The 16,848-nt window shown below is 42.9% G+C and overlaps 2 protein-coding genes across 6 annotated transcripts in view; one reads left to right on the forward strand and one right to left on the reverse strand.

Moving 5' to 3' along the window:
* Positions 1–16,848, reverse strand: part of SYN2 (synapsin II) — a 623,389-nt gene that overhangs the window by 184,436 nt on the left and 422,105 nt on the right. The gene's annotated exons all lie outside the window — the stretch shown is intronic.
* The window catches only part of TIMP4 (TIMP metallopeptidase inhibitor 4), a 49,527-nt gene continuing 34,262 nt past the window's right edge, over positions 1,584–16,848 (forward strand). Inside the window, exon 1 of the mRNA XM_019496430.2 lies at positions 1,584–1,904. Within this exon, the coding sequence (XP_019351975.1) occupies positions 1,775–1,904 (130 nt within the window). The 5' untranslated portion in view covers positions 1,584–1,774. The remainder of the gene's footprint in view (positions 1,905–16,848) is intronic.

The following is a 16,848-nucleotide window of genomic DNA, read 5'->3' on the forward strand; positions in this document are numbered from 1 at the left end:
TAAAATCTCATCCAATGCACCAAATGCTCTGATGGAAAATACGAAGGAGACACCAAACAACAACTGCGCACCAGAATGAATGCACACTGGAAATCTATCAAAGACAAGAATAACTGCAGGGGCTCATTTCTCGCAAGAAAACCACTCTCTCTCCCATCTCGCAGTTCTAATCCTCAAAGGAAACTTACAAAATACTTCCTAGAGACAAGCCTATGAACTTCACTTCATCAATCTCCTGGATACAAAAAAATCATGGACTATAGACCTTGGATTTATGACACATTATAACCTGCATGACATCTGACTCCCCAGGTACCTCTCCACTATTTAACTGCTATATTCATCCCCCTTTTTTTCCTCTCTCACCCACTGACTTCTCAATTTACTTCTTCACTGACTGCCTGTCTTGCATGCATACCAGACCCGCCTCTGGCTTCTTTACTATTCATTCCATCCAGGAAGAGCACACACCAACTGCAGAGACTTCCTCAGCCTGACGAAGGGTTTTTAAACCTGAAAGCTTGCTAAAAATTTTTTGCCAACTATTTAAGTTGGTCTAATAAAAGATATCAGATTCACCCAAAGAACCTTGTCTGCCTATGTCCTCAGACCAACACAGCAACAAACTACACCCCTGTAGCTTATATACAGGTTCCTCTCAAATGTATAAAAATCACCATCCTCTCTGCTCAGACCTTAATGTGCTGTTCGCATGAGAAACCATCTATTATAAGGGCAGTAGAAATTCACGTATACAGGCTGTGAAAAAAATCCAGCAGATTATAGGAGTAAAAGGTTTGTAGGTAAGAGATGAGGGCTCTTCATTTCTGGAATTAAACTATTTTTTCTATGTGCCTACTGAGTCCAAGGAGCCTATGGACTCGTAGTAGCTAGCAGAAAGGGCATATCTGTTGATTAAGATTCGTAAAATCAGGACGGCAGAATAAGGGGTCCACCCAGAACATTTATCACAGGGATATTTTTGTTGTTATTTCAAATTAAGTGTATGCTGAAGTAGAAAAAAAAAAGGCTTATATTTCTGCTTTTATTTTTAAATTGGTAATGCTTGTAGTGACCAATTGTTCAAAGTTTACATGCATGGCATTGAAACATTTCTCTTTATTCATAAAGTTCTATACAACCTGAAAACAGGGAAGTTATTTCAAGAAAATGTAGGGAGGAACAGGGGAAGATCCAGGGCTGTGAATGTAACCAGAGCTGAAACAAGGATATTAGGATTACTTTTACATATGTTGTTTACGTTGGCCATGATAGGGAAGGTGGCAGAACTTTTTCTTTATTAACATTGGCATGAAGTTTATCAGATTATTTTATTAATCTCTATTCTCCTAAAGAGCAGAAATCAATTGCAGAAATATGAAAAAAGATTTTTTCAAAGCTTTTGATTATTAATAGTCACACTGACTCATAACAACAACATTGTGATGCAACCCACTAAGGTAACATCTCTTTTGGTACAATAAGCCTGTCATACAGTATTTTCACCAATGATGTGCTTTTTCCTTAAAGGAAGGCGGGGTTACTAGTTAGTGTCACAGCCATAAATAAGAGGGTCCTATGTCCAGGAAATTAGAAGTCAGTTATCATTAGCATATACTCGGTCTGAGCATTAGAGGGCTTTTCTAACCATCTAAGTCTGTTGAAATCGAACTTCACAAGGAAGGAATCAGACAGACACTAGGAAATTTAGATGTAAGATCACCAGTAAGAGAATATTTTCTTTAGCTGGCCAGTTAAACGTGGTTAAGGCAGCATGAACTCTGTACTCAGTACCTTGTTGTTTTCAGTGCTGCTTCTTCTGACGCTCAGAATTCAGGAGCTCGTAGAGGCATGCAGCTGTGCCCCTGCACATCCACAGCAACTAATCTGTGATTCCGCTTTAGGTGAGTCATAACAACTATACTTTTAACGTTGTCAGCAAGAAAGTAATTGTAACTAAACTAAGTGCTGTGATATTTTTTGTTCTACTCTCTAGGGAATACATTAAACAAAGTAGATTATTCACTGAAAAGGTTTAAAAGCAGAGTGTTCTTAATTAAAGAGACAGGTATATAAGATAATGCATTTTAAAATGTATCTGATATTTGTTAGTAGCTGTTCTGTTTCCCTTCCTTTTTCAGTAAATATTCTAGACTATATGTTGTTGAGTTAGCTGCTATATTAAATTAGTACTTTTTAAAATGCAAGAAAGAACTTCTATATTAGCTTTCCAAGTGAACAGGAAAAATATTGTCACTGACAAATAATTCCAGCTATGTTAAATATATAGAATGGGAAATTATATATAAAATATGTAGGTACAATATATTAAGCAGAAATTATGTATGTGTGTTTTAGGAATAACTAGCTGCCACAGCTCTGTAAAATCCAGTGAGGATATATATTTAAATCAGTTGATTTGTGATGTACTATAATAAGGTTTGGGTATTTTTCCATTTTGCAACAACAATTTTAGCAGGTAAGTATAGGCCTTTTTATCTATAGACAGATTAGCCACAGGAATTCTGTACTACATTTCACTTTCCAGTCCTAAGATGGCTGTGTTTCATGATATTCAAATCAATATATAGAAAAACTAAAGATCTCAAAATTAGACAACATGGGGATAAAAAAAAGTGACATTTTGTAGTCTTTGATTTCATTAGCTCAAGCTGTGGCTGGTTAGCTTCTATCCTGTGTGAACAGTAAATGTAGAACATGAGTTTCCAAAGTGTCGCAAAATTAGCATCTCTATGGGGTAGGCAATACCTTCTGCATACTGATTAATTGCTTTTATACACTGATAGAAATTCTTTGTAGCCATGACAGACTCTAAGCTCTGTTTATGGCCATCAGTTAAATTGTTTTTTTTAATCCGGTTTTGTTAAGCAATCCTTTTATTAATTTACCTATACCAAACATCCCAGATTAGGGTTATTTGAGGTGTGGAAAGTTCAGGTTACTTACTGCTTAAAAATTATTATACTACACTATTTGTCCTCTGCATTGAAAAAGTTGTTGCAAACACCACTTTTTTCAACAATCAACTTATATTGTTTATTTGACAAACATCCAGCATTAGAAAAAGAACTCAAGATACTTATTACATAAAGTATTCCATTAGGTTAAGGGAAATTACAAGGTTCACATTTCCACAAATATCTTTTATAAACAGGGGATCTCCCTTTTTCTTTGTTATGACTAAGTATTAGGGGCAGAAAATAAAATTACATTGTATTTGATATTGATCCTCAAGCACTTACTAACACACACAGTCCCACTGATATTAAATGGAGCATGAACACAAGGGCCCTTTGTTTGGTGTTTACCACTTGAATTTGCTTTTATAAGTACTGTAAGTAGATACATTTATATACTGAATAAATATCCATATAGATATACATGCTATAATTTCTATAAGCAAAGAGGACTGTTTGGTTTGCTAGAGCAACGATACACCATATAAGCATTGCAAAGTGGCAGGGAAAGACCAGTAAAGAATTCACTGTGGGCTGGGGAAGTCTCTACTGACAAATTTAGCAAAGGTTGTTCTACATTATCCTCCACCCACAATGTAAGAGGAAGGAGATGTACTGGGGGAGTTTTATGGGCAGGGCATTGGAGAATGCTGTTCTTCTCTGCAACACTATTATACGCTGGGGCCAGGTGGATTTGAACCAGGAAGTTAGTTAGCTCCTAGTGGTCAGCCCTTTCCACTCTCTACTAGACTGTCTAACCAAGGCACAGAACATTTTATCCCTTATCAAATACACACACAAGAATACTTTTAATCTGTTTTGATTGAAATATTATTAAATGTTAAAGATAATTTTATTTTAGTGTTTATATAATTCCAGATATTTGTAATAACAAAATGTAGAGCCTGCTGCCTCAGTCACTGATGTGATGGGAATTTAACCTTTAACTTTGAAGGGACCAGTCCAATCCAAGTTAAGATTTCAACACTTAACCAGAATTGCAGAGTTTTTCAATGATGTAAACGTTAATCATTCAATTACAGAGACTTTGCAGAATACAAAAGAGGTGAATCTCTGTTAAACAGGACACAAACAGTGAGATAATGCCTCAACCTGTCCTATTTATATAGCACAAAGAATGGCCTATAATGAAGTTATTATCTTCCAACTTCAATTCCTTTCTACAATTCAGTTTTCCTTTCCCTCAGGTCATTTCCAAATGGAATGGGTGGAGGGGTGGTGGTAGAGAGAGTTAAATCAACAGACCTGACTCCAGCCACTAGCTGAATGTGTGAGGCCACTCAGAAACCTCAGCATTCAGCTGGATCCCCAAGAAGAAACAAGCAGAGAAATTAATTAAGTCTGGGCCAAGCACTTTTCACTGTAACTTTTGTCCATGTGATTAGTGGTGTGACACTTTGTCTTTTCCTGTCAGGGGGTTTTGTGGCTTCACACTGCCTTTCTCTAAACATCCATAGCTACCAAACAGTGCAAGTAACTTGGTAAAAATCACAGACTTTCTGACAGTTCTAGAGTGAGAGGCAGTCTCTAATCCTGCCACTTACATGCAAGAGGAGGACAGACTGGGAGAATGTGAGAATTTAATAAATGCCAGTCATGGATACACAAAAGGGGGTAGTGTGATAGGTTAGTAGGTTCTGTACAAACACCACCACAGCTACTGACTTCACAGGTGGCCCTGGGCTAATTATTTAATCTCTTTCAATCTGTCAGAGACAAATGTTGTAAGGCACTGAACACCAACTTTAAATTGCTGAAGAGCCTTACCTCATATTTTACTTCAATGGAAGAGGAGGGTACTCAACAATTCCCGTGAGGGGTCATGCATTTTGCAGCTAGAGGTCCTCAGTTTTAAAAAAGGATAAGTCCTTACTCATTTGTGGCTCATTCCTGAAGGTTGTGGTGGTCCTTCAGGAATGTGCTTAGTGTCTTCAGCAGCTTGAGGGTTAGTAGCACTCTCAGAAGAGATTGGTGTCTCAGACCAGGGTGATAAGAATTGCCACAGAGTACTAAAATTATTAACATTCTATAAATTAAATCAAAATAAGTCTGTATTCAAGGCTAGCTTCTATGGTTCCAAAATACCTGTCAGAATCAGAAAGGTTTGTTTTTAAGTAAACAACATGGTACAAATACCTCCATTGTATGGTACTAATATCTTCAAATGCATCTGATAGAAAGGAGCAGAGGTTTCAGGCTTGAAGTAAGCTCAGTCTAACAGCAAGTTGGACCCAAGGCAGCCAATGATATTTTTTCCAATGACTACAGTTGGCTAGGAGTGTATCCCTTAGTGACCATTTAAATAGAGTTTCATGGTGAAAAATTGCAATCATTAATGCACTGTGCACAAAAAATATTTTTGAAATACTAACATGTGTAGACTTAAAAAGACTGTATAAACCCCAGCTTTCTTTAAAAGGTGGTTCTTGCTATTGTTGTAATGTACCATGCTTGATGAGGCAGTAAACAAGTTGATCATTTGGGAAAAGAGTAAATATTTTGCTGGGTTTTTGGTTGTAGTAAATATTTTTGCATTTGCCACCTATAGAATATTGGATTCCCTATCTTTGAAGTTAGCTCAGTTCTTGGTTAAACAGTTCTTTTCTTTATATAATGGAAACAATATTTTTATTCAAGCAGTTAGCATTACACAGTAATAGAAATGACAGATCTTGGGCAGACATACGTATTTTTATAGAGACTTCCAGAGATTTATTGAAGCAGCATTTCTCATACTATGAAGGAGGCCTTATGGCTGAAGCTTGTCAGCATTTTAAGCTAATTAAAATCCTTATAAGTCCATTGAGACCTGGTATTGCAAAACAGTGCCAGACTATACTAAATTATTTCACATTTAAAAATAATAGTAAGTATTAAGCTTACCAAAACAATTTCCAGTCAGCTCTGGTAAGAGTGTTCTAAAGTGACAATAGGTCATTTCTATTTCACTGAATTTCAAGTGAAAACCTTCACTATTCTATTTCTTTTTATATCTGCAAGCCCCTCACTCACCACATTTTTCTTTTGTGTAAAGTTACTACAAAACACCCATTTTTTCACTGAAAGTCATTTTTCAGTGTCAATGTGGACAGCAGCTCTACTTGAGAGGGAAAAAATACCAAACCATTGTCAGTGTATACAACTTGGGAAAATTTATCAGAAATATTTCAAATTTAGAACAAGAAGTGATTACAGTGACTGTAAAACAGGTTTCATGTTTTGCTAGTAATACATGGCTAACCTGTACTCTAAATTTACCTCATGGTGAGGTACAGTCTGGATGATAAGTCATTGAGAAAAGTTAAGTATATGCATAAAACATATTTGCACATTCAGAGCTTTAGTATCTATATGAATGGTAATAGCTAGGGGTGTGAGAAGTGGGTCCTATTCGATTCAGATTCGGCCCAAATAAGGGTCAGTGATTTGATTCATTGATTCGGATCACTGTCCCCGATTTGATTCGGCCAAATCTGAATCTGAAGATTCGATGATTTGGAGAATCAGCGATTTGGACATAGACACAGCTTTAAAAGTTTTTTTCTACATACCTTGAAGTAGCAGGTGTGGCTCTTGATTGCTGTGATGCTGCAGCGCAAGGAGCATCCCACAGGAGTGGGGGGTGCCTTCCATGTCCTTGGTGGTGAACCCAGAAGTGGACTGGAAGTACTTTGGTCCACTTCCAGGTCTTCCAGGGAGCGTGCATGGGGCCCCCACACCCCCCCTCCCCGGCTCAGTAATTGGCCACAGGGGAACCCCGGGTCCACCACCCAGACCCAGGAAGCACCAGTCACCGAGCTAGGTGGGTGCAGGGGAGCCTCCCAGCATGCTCACCAGTGGACCCGGAGGTGGACTGGAAGTGCTTCTGGTCCACTTCTAGGTCTGCCGACAAGTGTGCTGGGGAGCCCCCATGCTTCTGTGGGACACTCCATGCACCCCAGCATCGCAGCACTCACAAGCCACCTGCTACCTAGAGGTATGTAAAAAAAAACCATTTAAAACTGTCTCTATGTCCAAATCTCGGAATCTCTCTGAATCACTTCAGAGGGTTCCGGTTTGATTCAGAGAGATTAAAGGGTCCTCTGACTTGATTTGTATTCAGAAATTCAGCCATCTAATTGGGCTGAATCTCCACCGAATCAAATCGGGGACTGAAGTTTCACACAGCCCTAGTAATAGCTACATCTTATCACAATGAGAATTCAACACATATGGGTTGGATCCTTAGTATTCAATTACTGTACTGCATTGCTATGGCAATGCACAGTAGCTGTATGCTGGCTTAATTAGTCATTAGAGCCTTCTCCACCCCAGAGGAATTTCAAGATGGTATACAACCAATGGAATAACTCCTATTGCTGCCCTTGTCTGGTTTCAGTGCAGAATATACTCTCTCATAATACACATTCCTTCCCCACCCCCCAAAGTCTCCAAGTACCAAAATGACTACTTGGGGTCATAAGCAGATGGGCATAAATTAAAACAATCCTGAGCTACTTTAATTTATGCTGTGGACAGAACAACCTCCTAGCTGGACCCTGGATTGAGGGTTGCCTTTGCACCTTGCAGAACAGAGCTCAGACAGACTGGCCACATCCACATGAGCATGGACATTTGTTTTCCCGGGGACAAGAAGCAATGGTACAATTGGTGCCACTGCTATTTGTCTCCAGGGAATGCGTGTGCCATGCACCCTCTGGCATGTGGCAAGTTATCTTGGGTGGCGTAGGGGAGGCTGGGGACAGCATTGGGATGGTCCCAGCAGTCTTACTTGGGGGCCTCCTGGGGCCACAGCATCAGTGATCCTGCTGCTCGAAGCCAGGCCAGCAACTGGAATGTGACTGGCCAGCCAGGTTTTGGTTTTGGACAGTTTGCACTGTCCCCTCATATGCCCCTCCACTTTTTTTTTTGCACAGGTTGTTTTGACCCCGGAATCTCTGGGATCTCCTCTGCCCCCACATGCTGCTATCTTGCAGTACAGAGAACACCTGGGTATGTGGTGCTACAGATGTGTCTGGATGCAGCAACTGGGGCTAGACAACTTAATTTTTGATGTCTCTTAGTTTTTTGCATTTTTTCCCATAGCATGTAAAGGGAAACACTTACACAATTTAGCACGTCTACCATTTATTCTACTGCTCTCTGCCAGATAGTAGATGTCAATGCTTTGTAGGCTGGCTTTCCTTTGGAAGAGAAATCAGTAACACCAAAGTCTGGGTGTTCTCCTAACAGCACTATTTACAGCTCCTGAAAGGAGGCACTTATAAAACCACACTACTTTAAGGGATCTCAGTCTCAGTATCAATGCTCGACTCCCAGGGTACAATTCTGGGAAGTAAGAAACATTGAGGCAAACAGCAAACTCTTGATGCTTCCCATAGTTCTTCCCTTTCTCACCATGGAACTACCCTAGGAAACTAACATGCAGCATTTCTTCCAAAACTAAAAACATGCTCATATGCTATGAAAAAGAGCTATTTTAACAGCACCATTTAGTGACTCCTGCTATTCTTGTTTCCAGAGGACTGTATATATTAACTCATAAATTGTTTCAAAGCCTGTGCAAAGTAGAAAATAATATTACACAATTTGTAAGATATGGAAGATACAGAAACAGAAGTACTTCAACTGGAGGAACCTTCCTAATACAAAATTAGTGGTTGAAATAGAACTGAGCCAAAGTTCAATAAACTTATTCACAACCCAGAAAACAATATGGCAGGATGTTGTTTAATATGCAAGAAGTTTATGAAACATGGATACTAAGTTCAATAAGTGTCTGAGGGATTCATCTATTTCTATAAATGCAAATCTCAATTCATTTTTAACTATGATTGTGACAGGGGGCCATATCGGGCCCACCTGTCCAAGTAGGGGAGTCCACCCTGTCTCACCTGCCATGACTTTGGTGTTCCCAAATGTGGTGTGAAAATGTGGGAGGTTGCCCATTTTACTGCCCTAATGCCAGGGGGCACTATCCAGGGCTTCATACCATCCCTATATCATGGCCCATGCCTCGCAGATGTTATTCCTGAGTTGTCTATGCTCTGCCCTGAGGCCAGACCAAACTCGGCATACTGTTAGGCTTCACTCATACAGACCTGTTCTGGGCCTCACGCATACTGCCTCCCTCTTATTGGGGCCTCTATCATTCTGCCCTCTCACTGGGCCTCTTGCACTCACGCCCTTTATTGGGCCACATTCAGCCTTCCCTGCTGTCTTGAGTGGCTCCCATAGGCCATCAGGCTTGTCTCTGCACTCCTTGGCCAGCTGTGGTACAGCCTTTTGGGCCTCTCCCGCAACACTTATCTGCAAAGTGGCCGGGCAATTTGCCAAACACTGGGCTAACTCTGTCCCTGGTCCTTCACTGGGTAACAACCCACCGGTTCCCTAATTGGGGCCAGTGACTCGCTTTTCTATTCAGGTTCCCTCTATGCCACCTCACCCAGCCTTAGGCCCACTTGCAGCCTCAGGTGTCCAAAGACTTACATAGGTCTCAATACTCATCCCCATCTCTCTCATACTCCACCTCTTTGCATGCGTGGGCCCTGTGCCTGTCTCTGAGTGTGGATAACCCACCAGGATGTGGGTGCTGGGTTTTAAGGTACCCCTCCTCGCCTTTCACTGGGGAGGTAACTGGCCTGACATTTCTGGGGGACTGTCTCAGCCCTGTGGGCCTGGACCTAAAATGGCCACCTCATCAGGGCTGGCCTGCACCTGCCAGTTACCTGGTCTCAGCCTTAAAGTGGCAGCCACTCAAAGGCACACTGCTACTATGATGCAATTACTAGAAACATCCAAATACTAGGGCTGTGCGAAGCTTCGGGTGGTGATTTGATTTGGAGGAGATTTGGCCCGTTTTGGTAGCCAAATCTACAAATCCGAATCAAATCAGGGGACCAATTCAAATGTCCAAATCAATTCAAAGCTCTCTGAATCTTCGGAAAAGATTTGGAGAGCTTTGATGATTCAGGCAGTCCCTAGCGGCTGCAGCAGGGAGCTGCAACCACTCCGAGATGGTAAGTACTAGGGGAAGGGGAGGGGGACTGGGGGAGGCTACCATGAGGGGACCCCTGCCAGACCCCCTGACCTCTCCTGCTCCCTCAGCCCTCCCAACCCCCGCCTGCTCCCCCAGCCCCCACCATGGCTGCCCCCCCCAGCCCCAGCTCAGTACTTTAAAGAAACTCCCTAGTGCTCACTGGGTGTTGCCGGATGGAGGGGTGATCCCTGCTGCCCCCCACTGCCCCATGCTTCATGGAGGGGCTCTGCCACAAGCCCCCTGACCCCTACCTTGCTCCCCCAGTCCCCCCCACAGGTGCCCCGTCTGTGCTAGCTCCGGCCCTTTAAGAAAAAAACCCCAAGAAAAGCCCCAGGACTAGCCACTACTGTAGTGGCCTTGGGCCAGTGGCATGGGGCAGCGGGGGGCAGTGGGGATTGCCCCCCACCCCTGCCGCTGGCAGGAGTAGTGAGTCCCAGGGTTTTTTTCTTTTGTTTTTTTTTCTTAAAGGACCAGAGCTGACCCAGGCGGGGCACCTGTGGGGGGGGGGGGGCTGGGGGAGTGAGGGGAGGTTGGGGGGCTCATGCAGAGCCCCCCATGCAGTCTGGGGCAGCAGGGATTGCCCCTGCCTGGCAGCACCCGGTGAACCAGGTTTTGGGGGGTTTTTTTGTTTGTTTGTTTGGGTTTTTGTTTGTTTGTTTTTTTTTTTTTACACACACAAGTCCTAGGAGCTGGGGTAGCCATTGCTGGGCTGGGAGAGGGGTGGGGGATGGGCCTGGCCTGGCTGATTCGGAGATTTCAGCAGCAGCTAAATGTCTGAATCAGATTTGGCTGAATCGAATTGGGACAGTGATTTGAATCACCAAATCAAATCACTGTCCCCTGAATCAGCTGAATCCAAAGTGAATACTAGCCACTTCACACAGGCCTACCAAATACACAACAGTAATGCATCTTATTTTTGTCATCCAGTAAGCTACCATAATCAGTTATATAAAGAGTGCATTTTCTTATTTATGTTTATACAAAATGTTGATGTAGTATTTCAGGAATCCCTTATTATTCTTCACTTAAACATGGTTCTACAGATGTGAATGTTATTCACACATTAAACAAAAGTGTGCAAGTGATTTATTCATGTCTGAACTATTTTAGTCAAACTTCTGCTTCTTCCAAAACACACTGTAATTAGTGCCAATCCTACCTCACAAAACAAAGCTCTTATCAGTAAAGGATGCACTGCTAACACCTTTTTACGAAGTTTTTCCATACATTGCAGTTAAATTGCAATAGAAGTAGATATTATTTCTTTAATAACTAATGCTCCAAGCCCTTTGAATGCCTTCCAAAATCCATAACAAACAAACAAAAAACCAACAACCCCCCACCCCAGGAATGATACTGCAGTAGAACGTACCCATACTTGTTGCAGAAATGCTGTGGTCTCAATTTGGAGCAACTGATCTTTGGGGTCCTTTCCAACCCTATCATTTTATTCAGTTACTGACCCACACATGACCATCCTAATCTATCCTGTTACTTTTTTAATCAGCAGTAGTGTAAGGCTCTCTAAACTGCTCAGTGACTTCCTCAATAACTATAAAGAATACAAATCCTTGTGCTGAAAGTAACAGAAGGGACTAGTTTTTGTGCATCTCTCTTGTAATTACCTGTAATGATAATTTCCCTACAGCATCCTTTAGGGTCTTTGTAGGATGTGGATCCTCATGGTTAAACTTAAAGATCCTTCCTGCCCCTGCACATGGTGAAACCAGCCTAAACTGCAGGAGGCAAGGGTCATCTGCTTGATGTCCATTTGCCCAGCATCAACTACTGTTCAGAGCCCATATGCAGTTCCAATGGAATCAGAATGCCAGGACTTATCTTCTCTCCTCTCTTCATTATAGTTTAACTCTGGGAGGTTGGGAGAGTACTCTTTAAAGAAAGGTCTGGTCGTACCCAACCTCTTTATATACTTGGTATACACAATGACTCCCTTCTGCAATTTGGGATAATGGGGGAAAGGGTGGTGCTTAAAAATGGTTATTCCATGTGCAAGATGGTAGTTCCCCACACATATAGTCCAAAATTGCACAAATCTCCCTACTTGGATTGGCTGTTAATCCACATGTTCAGACTTGCTATCACTTTTTGAATTTCTCACTGACATGCACTCAAGTATGGAACCTGAAGTCAAAGAAACTACTAGTTTAAATAAGGATTGAAATACCACACTCTTCTTGAGAATAAGAACTATTCACGTGAATATAATCTGCAAATCAAGCCCATGCTCACTTCAGTTATGATACGCAGGCATTTTGAGAACTTACTGACTTAAAATTCCTCTTTCGTTAGACTTCATGGCTAAATTCCTAACTAATTTTTCAGTTAATGACATGAAATTTTTTTAATGCATACATAAGCATGCTATCCGAAGAAGGAACAACAACAACAATTTCCTATCTACTGGAATTAGTGTTTCTTTTGGAAGCCAGCCATTCAGATATGCAAATAGAGCACCATCTGGAAAAATAAAATATCTTTTCTTTCAACATTTTCCTAGTGCTGTCCTTAATAGTTTATAAGCCACAACTGTAAAAAGCAGTGACACAATGAATCATTATACAATACAAGAGAAACTGAAGCAGAGATTTACTCACTGAGTGGATTATTGTGAATGCATGCTGCACTTTTCAATTGGAATAATGGCATCAATTGTAAAATATTTAGTTTTGCTTATTATCAGAGATAGTCATACCATGTAGTAAAATAAAATTATAAGAACACCCAAAATCTAAAAATCTAAAAGTCATATATGCAGTACCATGTTTCCTATCTAAGCCTGGCTCCATGTGCATCCCAGCTGCTGGGGGCAGGACCTGCTTTGGAGCATCCTCCACCCCACCCCTGGTTTAGCTGTGGGCTGCAATAGCAGCAAGCAGGGGAGGAGGGGAATGGGAGGGCAGGGAATGTACAGCTGAGTATGGGGTGAAGGTAGAAGGGAGGTCAGATTCTTACCAGCTTGATGGAGTTACAAAAAATGCCCCATTGCTGCTCCTGTGGCACAGTCTGCCCACTCTGGGGGGGTCGGGGGGGGAAGAGGGGAGAGGACTGGGAGTCAGGGTTCAGACATCCCTGAAGCAAAGGTCGCTGCTCCTGCATGCTGGTCTCTAAAAACCTGGACTGGCCCATGCATCCTTCCTCTACTTGTCAACATACCACATCAGTTTATTTGCAATTCTGATGCTATTTGCAGACTTGCAGACTTTCTCTTGTGGCTAAAGGCCTCAGAGGTTTTGTATTACACATCCTTTACTTACCCCAAGTGATACAAGCCTGCCTTATGCAAGCTAAAGATCCTGGGATATTCCTTTAATATTGTTTGTCTGTAATTCAAATTGATGATTGTGGCCTCAAATTTGGGGGCTGTGGCCCCAAATATATTACCTGGTGAAAGGGAATTCATCACAGTCCCAGATAAAGTTTTTCTGAGGTCCTTCCTATTCTCTGATGTGTAAGGTAGATATGCCTTCCTTTCCTTTCAACCTCCCACCTTCTTTCCTTAGTTCTACTCCATTTGGGGTTCCTCTTAGTTTTGGGTTATAGACCATCAGTAGGATTTTTGTTTTGCTCAGGCTAGAGGCCTGCTGTTTTTTCAAAGAATTTAAAGGCTTTTTAAAGTTTAATTTGGAGACCTTGAATTCAGAGGATATATTTTCTAGTGGTGCACTGATATATTGGTGCCATATCAGATTGGCACTAATAAAAGGAAAATTAACATTATTGGCTATCAGCTTTTTTTGGCTGGTGTAGCTGAAAACATCACTGATAAAAATCATGTGCCTTCTGGCCAGGGCCCCAGACACTGCATGCATGCACGCAGCCACAGTCTGCACATGGCCAGGAATGTAGCCTGCAGGTAATTCTGTGGAAGGGAAGGGATGTGGGATTGCAGATTGAAGCCCCCACAGTGAGGAAGGGAGTGGGGTAGGGCAAGGCCTGGGGGTGCTGCCCAGCTAGGGCAGTGAATGGGACCCTGGGACTGGGGTGGGGAGAAGGACGGAGCCGCGGACGACTTGCTCAGGGGGATGGATGGGGAGGCAGGGTGGCTCTCTGCTGCTACACAAACCCCTGGGGGAGGCATGGGGGGCATGTGCCCCCCCCCAATCTGTGCTTGGGAAGGAGGCAGGCTGCCTGCTGTGGGCTCAGGACTCTCTGCTCTGCTGTCTTTGCCCCAGGAGCTGCACACTGGCTGCCCATCCCCTGCTCACTTGACAGCAGTGGCAGCAGCAAGTTGTGCCTCCTGCCACCAGGCAGGTAGGGGACACACCGCAGCTAGTATGTGGCTCCCAGGATAAAGGCAGCTGAGTGGAGAGCCCTGGGCAGCCTGCCTCCACCCTCACCCAACCTGGTTCCACTCCTAAAAGCACCCCCATGCTTAAAAATGGTGGTGGCAGCACTTGAATTAAGTCATTCAATGAGCTTGAGTTCAAGTGCCCCCACCACCATTTTAAAGCTCCAGGATGCTGCTACCCTGGACGAGTTGCCCGCAGTTTTGTCCTGCTCTCTGCCCCAGCCCCAGGGTCCCATTCACCACACTGGCTGCACCACCAGCTCCAGCTCTAGCCCCTGTCCCTGCCCCTGCCTTTGCTCCACTCCCTCCCATCAAGACTGGGCAAATACCTCCTATGTTATCCTACAAAGGTTGCCTTCCAAAGAAGAAGAGAGTCTACTATGGTAACTGCTAGTGGACATTCTCCAGTTGTGTTTATGGAACCATAGATTATAGGTCAAATTTTGCATTCATTTCTATTCCTGCCTTCTCTCTTGTGGTCAATATTTGTGGTCCAGCTGGTGATTGTAATTTTGTGTTTGGCTATTTTATTGATCACTGTTGCATTTATCACCAAGGTAGCCTTTAGCTGTACTCACAGAAAATGTAAAACATGAGACATGAACAAAATGAATACTTATAGTTAAATATTATTAATATTACTTACTAAGCAGTAAAATATTCATTATAAATGCCTTTTGCACTTAAGGTTGATTGACATTGGCTCCAATTCGCTTCTAGGCACAGCAAAAAGGAGGTCTTCAATTCAGAAAGCCATCCCATTGTACACAAAGAGTGAGATTTTTTTAAGTGCTCAGCACTGGTCTAATTCTGCTCTCAATTTAACTCCAGTCTAAGTAAAATTAGGGGAGGGCTATGCAATTCTAAAATTTCACCCATAAAGTTCAGACTTTGGAAAGAAATTATTGTCTTGCTTATATTCATTGGCTTGAAGGCAAAGAAGTTGAGAAGTGAGATCTCTACTAACCATATTTGAGGCCATTTGGACATTAAAAGATAGTTCCTCATGGACAGAGTAGAAAGTGTGCACAGAGCCTTGATTACAGATGTAACACTTTTACTCTAGCACTAATCATTCACGATGATCTAGAGCAGGGGTGTCAAATATATGGCCTGTGGGCCAGATCTGCATCATAGAGCCCCACCATGTGGCCCCCGGTGCTGCTCCTGGGTCTGATTAGACCTACACAGGGCATGCTGCCCCATTTGACACCTCTGAGATTCAGAGCTTAAGCTGAAACCTAATATGCATTCAAATACTGTCCTCCACCTTTTTCTCCAAATGACCATGGCCATTAAGCTTCTACCTAGATTCTCAGTAATGCTAGTATTAATTCAGTGAAACTCAAATTAAAGATGCAGAACGTTACTTTATTTGAACTGCAGTGTCTAGATATGCATATCCAAAACTCCTGGAAGAGGCTTAATTAAAGGCACTATGGGCTCTGATGCACAATCCCAACAATTGTGCTTCCTGCCATGCTACACATGTATGCAGGACATGCAGTTGTGGGATTGGGGATCACATCCTGATCGCACTATATTTCCAGTGTAGGGGGAGATGGGGATCATAATCCAGAGCTTCGCCTACACTGGCAAATAAGAAGCTAGCCAACTGTTCCCAGCCTTGGGAGCGTATTGGAGTCAAGGGATCCACTGCTCCCCAGAGGCTAGGAGCGCAGATCAGGTGACCTGTGCTCCCAGACTCTGGGGCACAGCTAGAGTCTAGGGCTCTCATATGTCCTCATGGCTGGGAGTGGCAGCTGATCATGGCTCCTAGCCTTGGGGACACACCTGATGCATCCCCAGGCTGGGAGCAGTTGGTGCTTCCTGCCTAGGCAGTGCATGGGAGTCAAGGGCTCTAAATACTCCAAAGGCTAGGAACTCCAGCCTGGCCACAGGAATTATTTTGTGTAATAACTTTGAGGTTATTCCTTATTTTATCCTTTCATAGTATCATAATACTTAGGGTTGGAAGGGATCTACACAGATCATCAGGTCTGACCCTCTTCCCTGGGCAGGAACGGGTGCCATGATCATATCACCCCAGCCAAATGGAGGTTGAATAGGTTCAGGCATCTCTTTGTAGGGCCTGCCCCTTGACCATGAGAGTGGCCCTCTTCTGAACCTTCTCAATGCAGGCCACATCCCTCTTGAAGTGCGGTGCCCAGAACTGGACACAGTACTCTAACTGTGGCCTGATCAATGCCCCATAGAGTGGGAGGATCACCTCCCTGGACCTGCTTGTGATGCATCTGTATATGTGTGACAAGGTGCCGTTAGCCTTACTAACCACTTCCTCGCATTGGCAGCTCATGTTCATCCTGGAGTCAACAATGACTCCAAGATCCCTTTCTGCCACCGTACTGACAAGAAGGGTGTTCCCCAGGCTGTAGGTGTGTTGCTGGTTCCTTCTCCCTAGATGCAGTACCTTGCACTTGTCCATGTTAAATTCCATCCTATTCTCAACCACCCACCTCTGTAACCTGTCTAGATTT

The sequence above is a fragment of the Alligator mississippiensis genome, chromosome 12, assembly GCF_030867095.1.
Source record: "Alligator mississippiensis isolate rAllMis1 chromosome 12, rAllMis1, whole genome shotgun sequence".
Taxonomy (NCBI): Eukaryota; Metazoa; Chordata; order Crocodylia; family Alligatoridae; genus Alligator; species Alligator mississippiensis.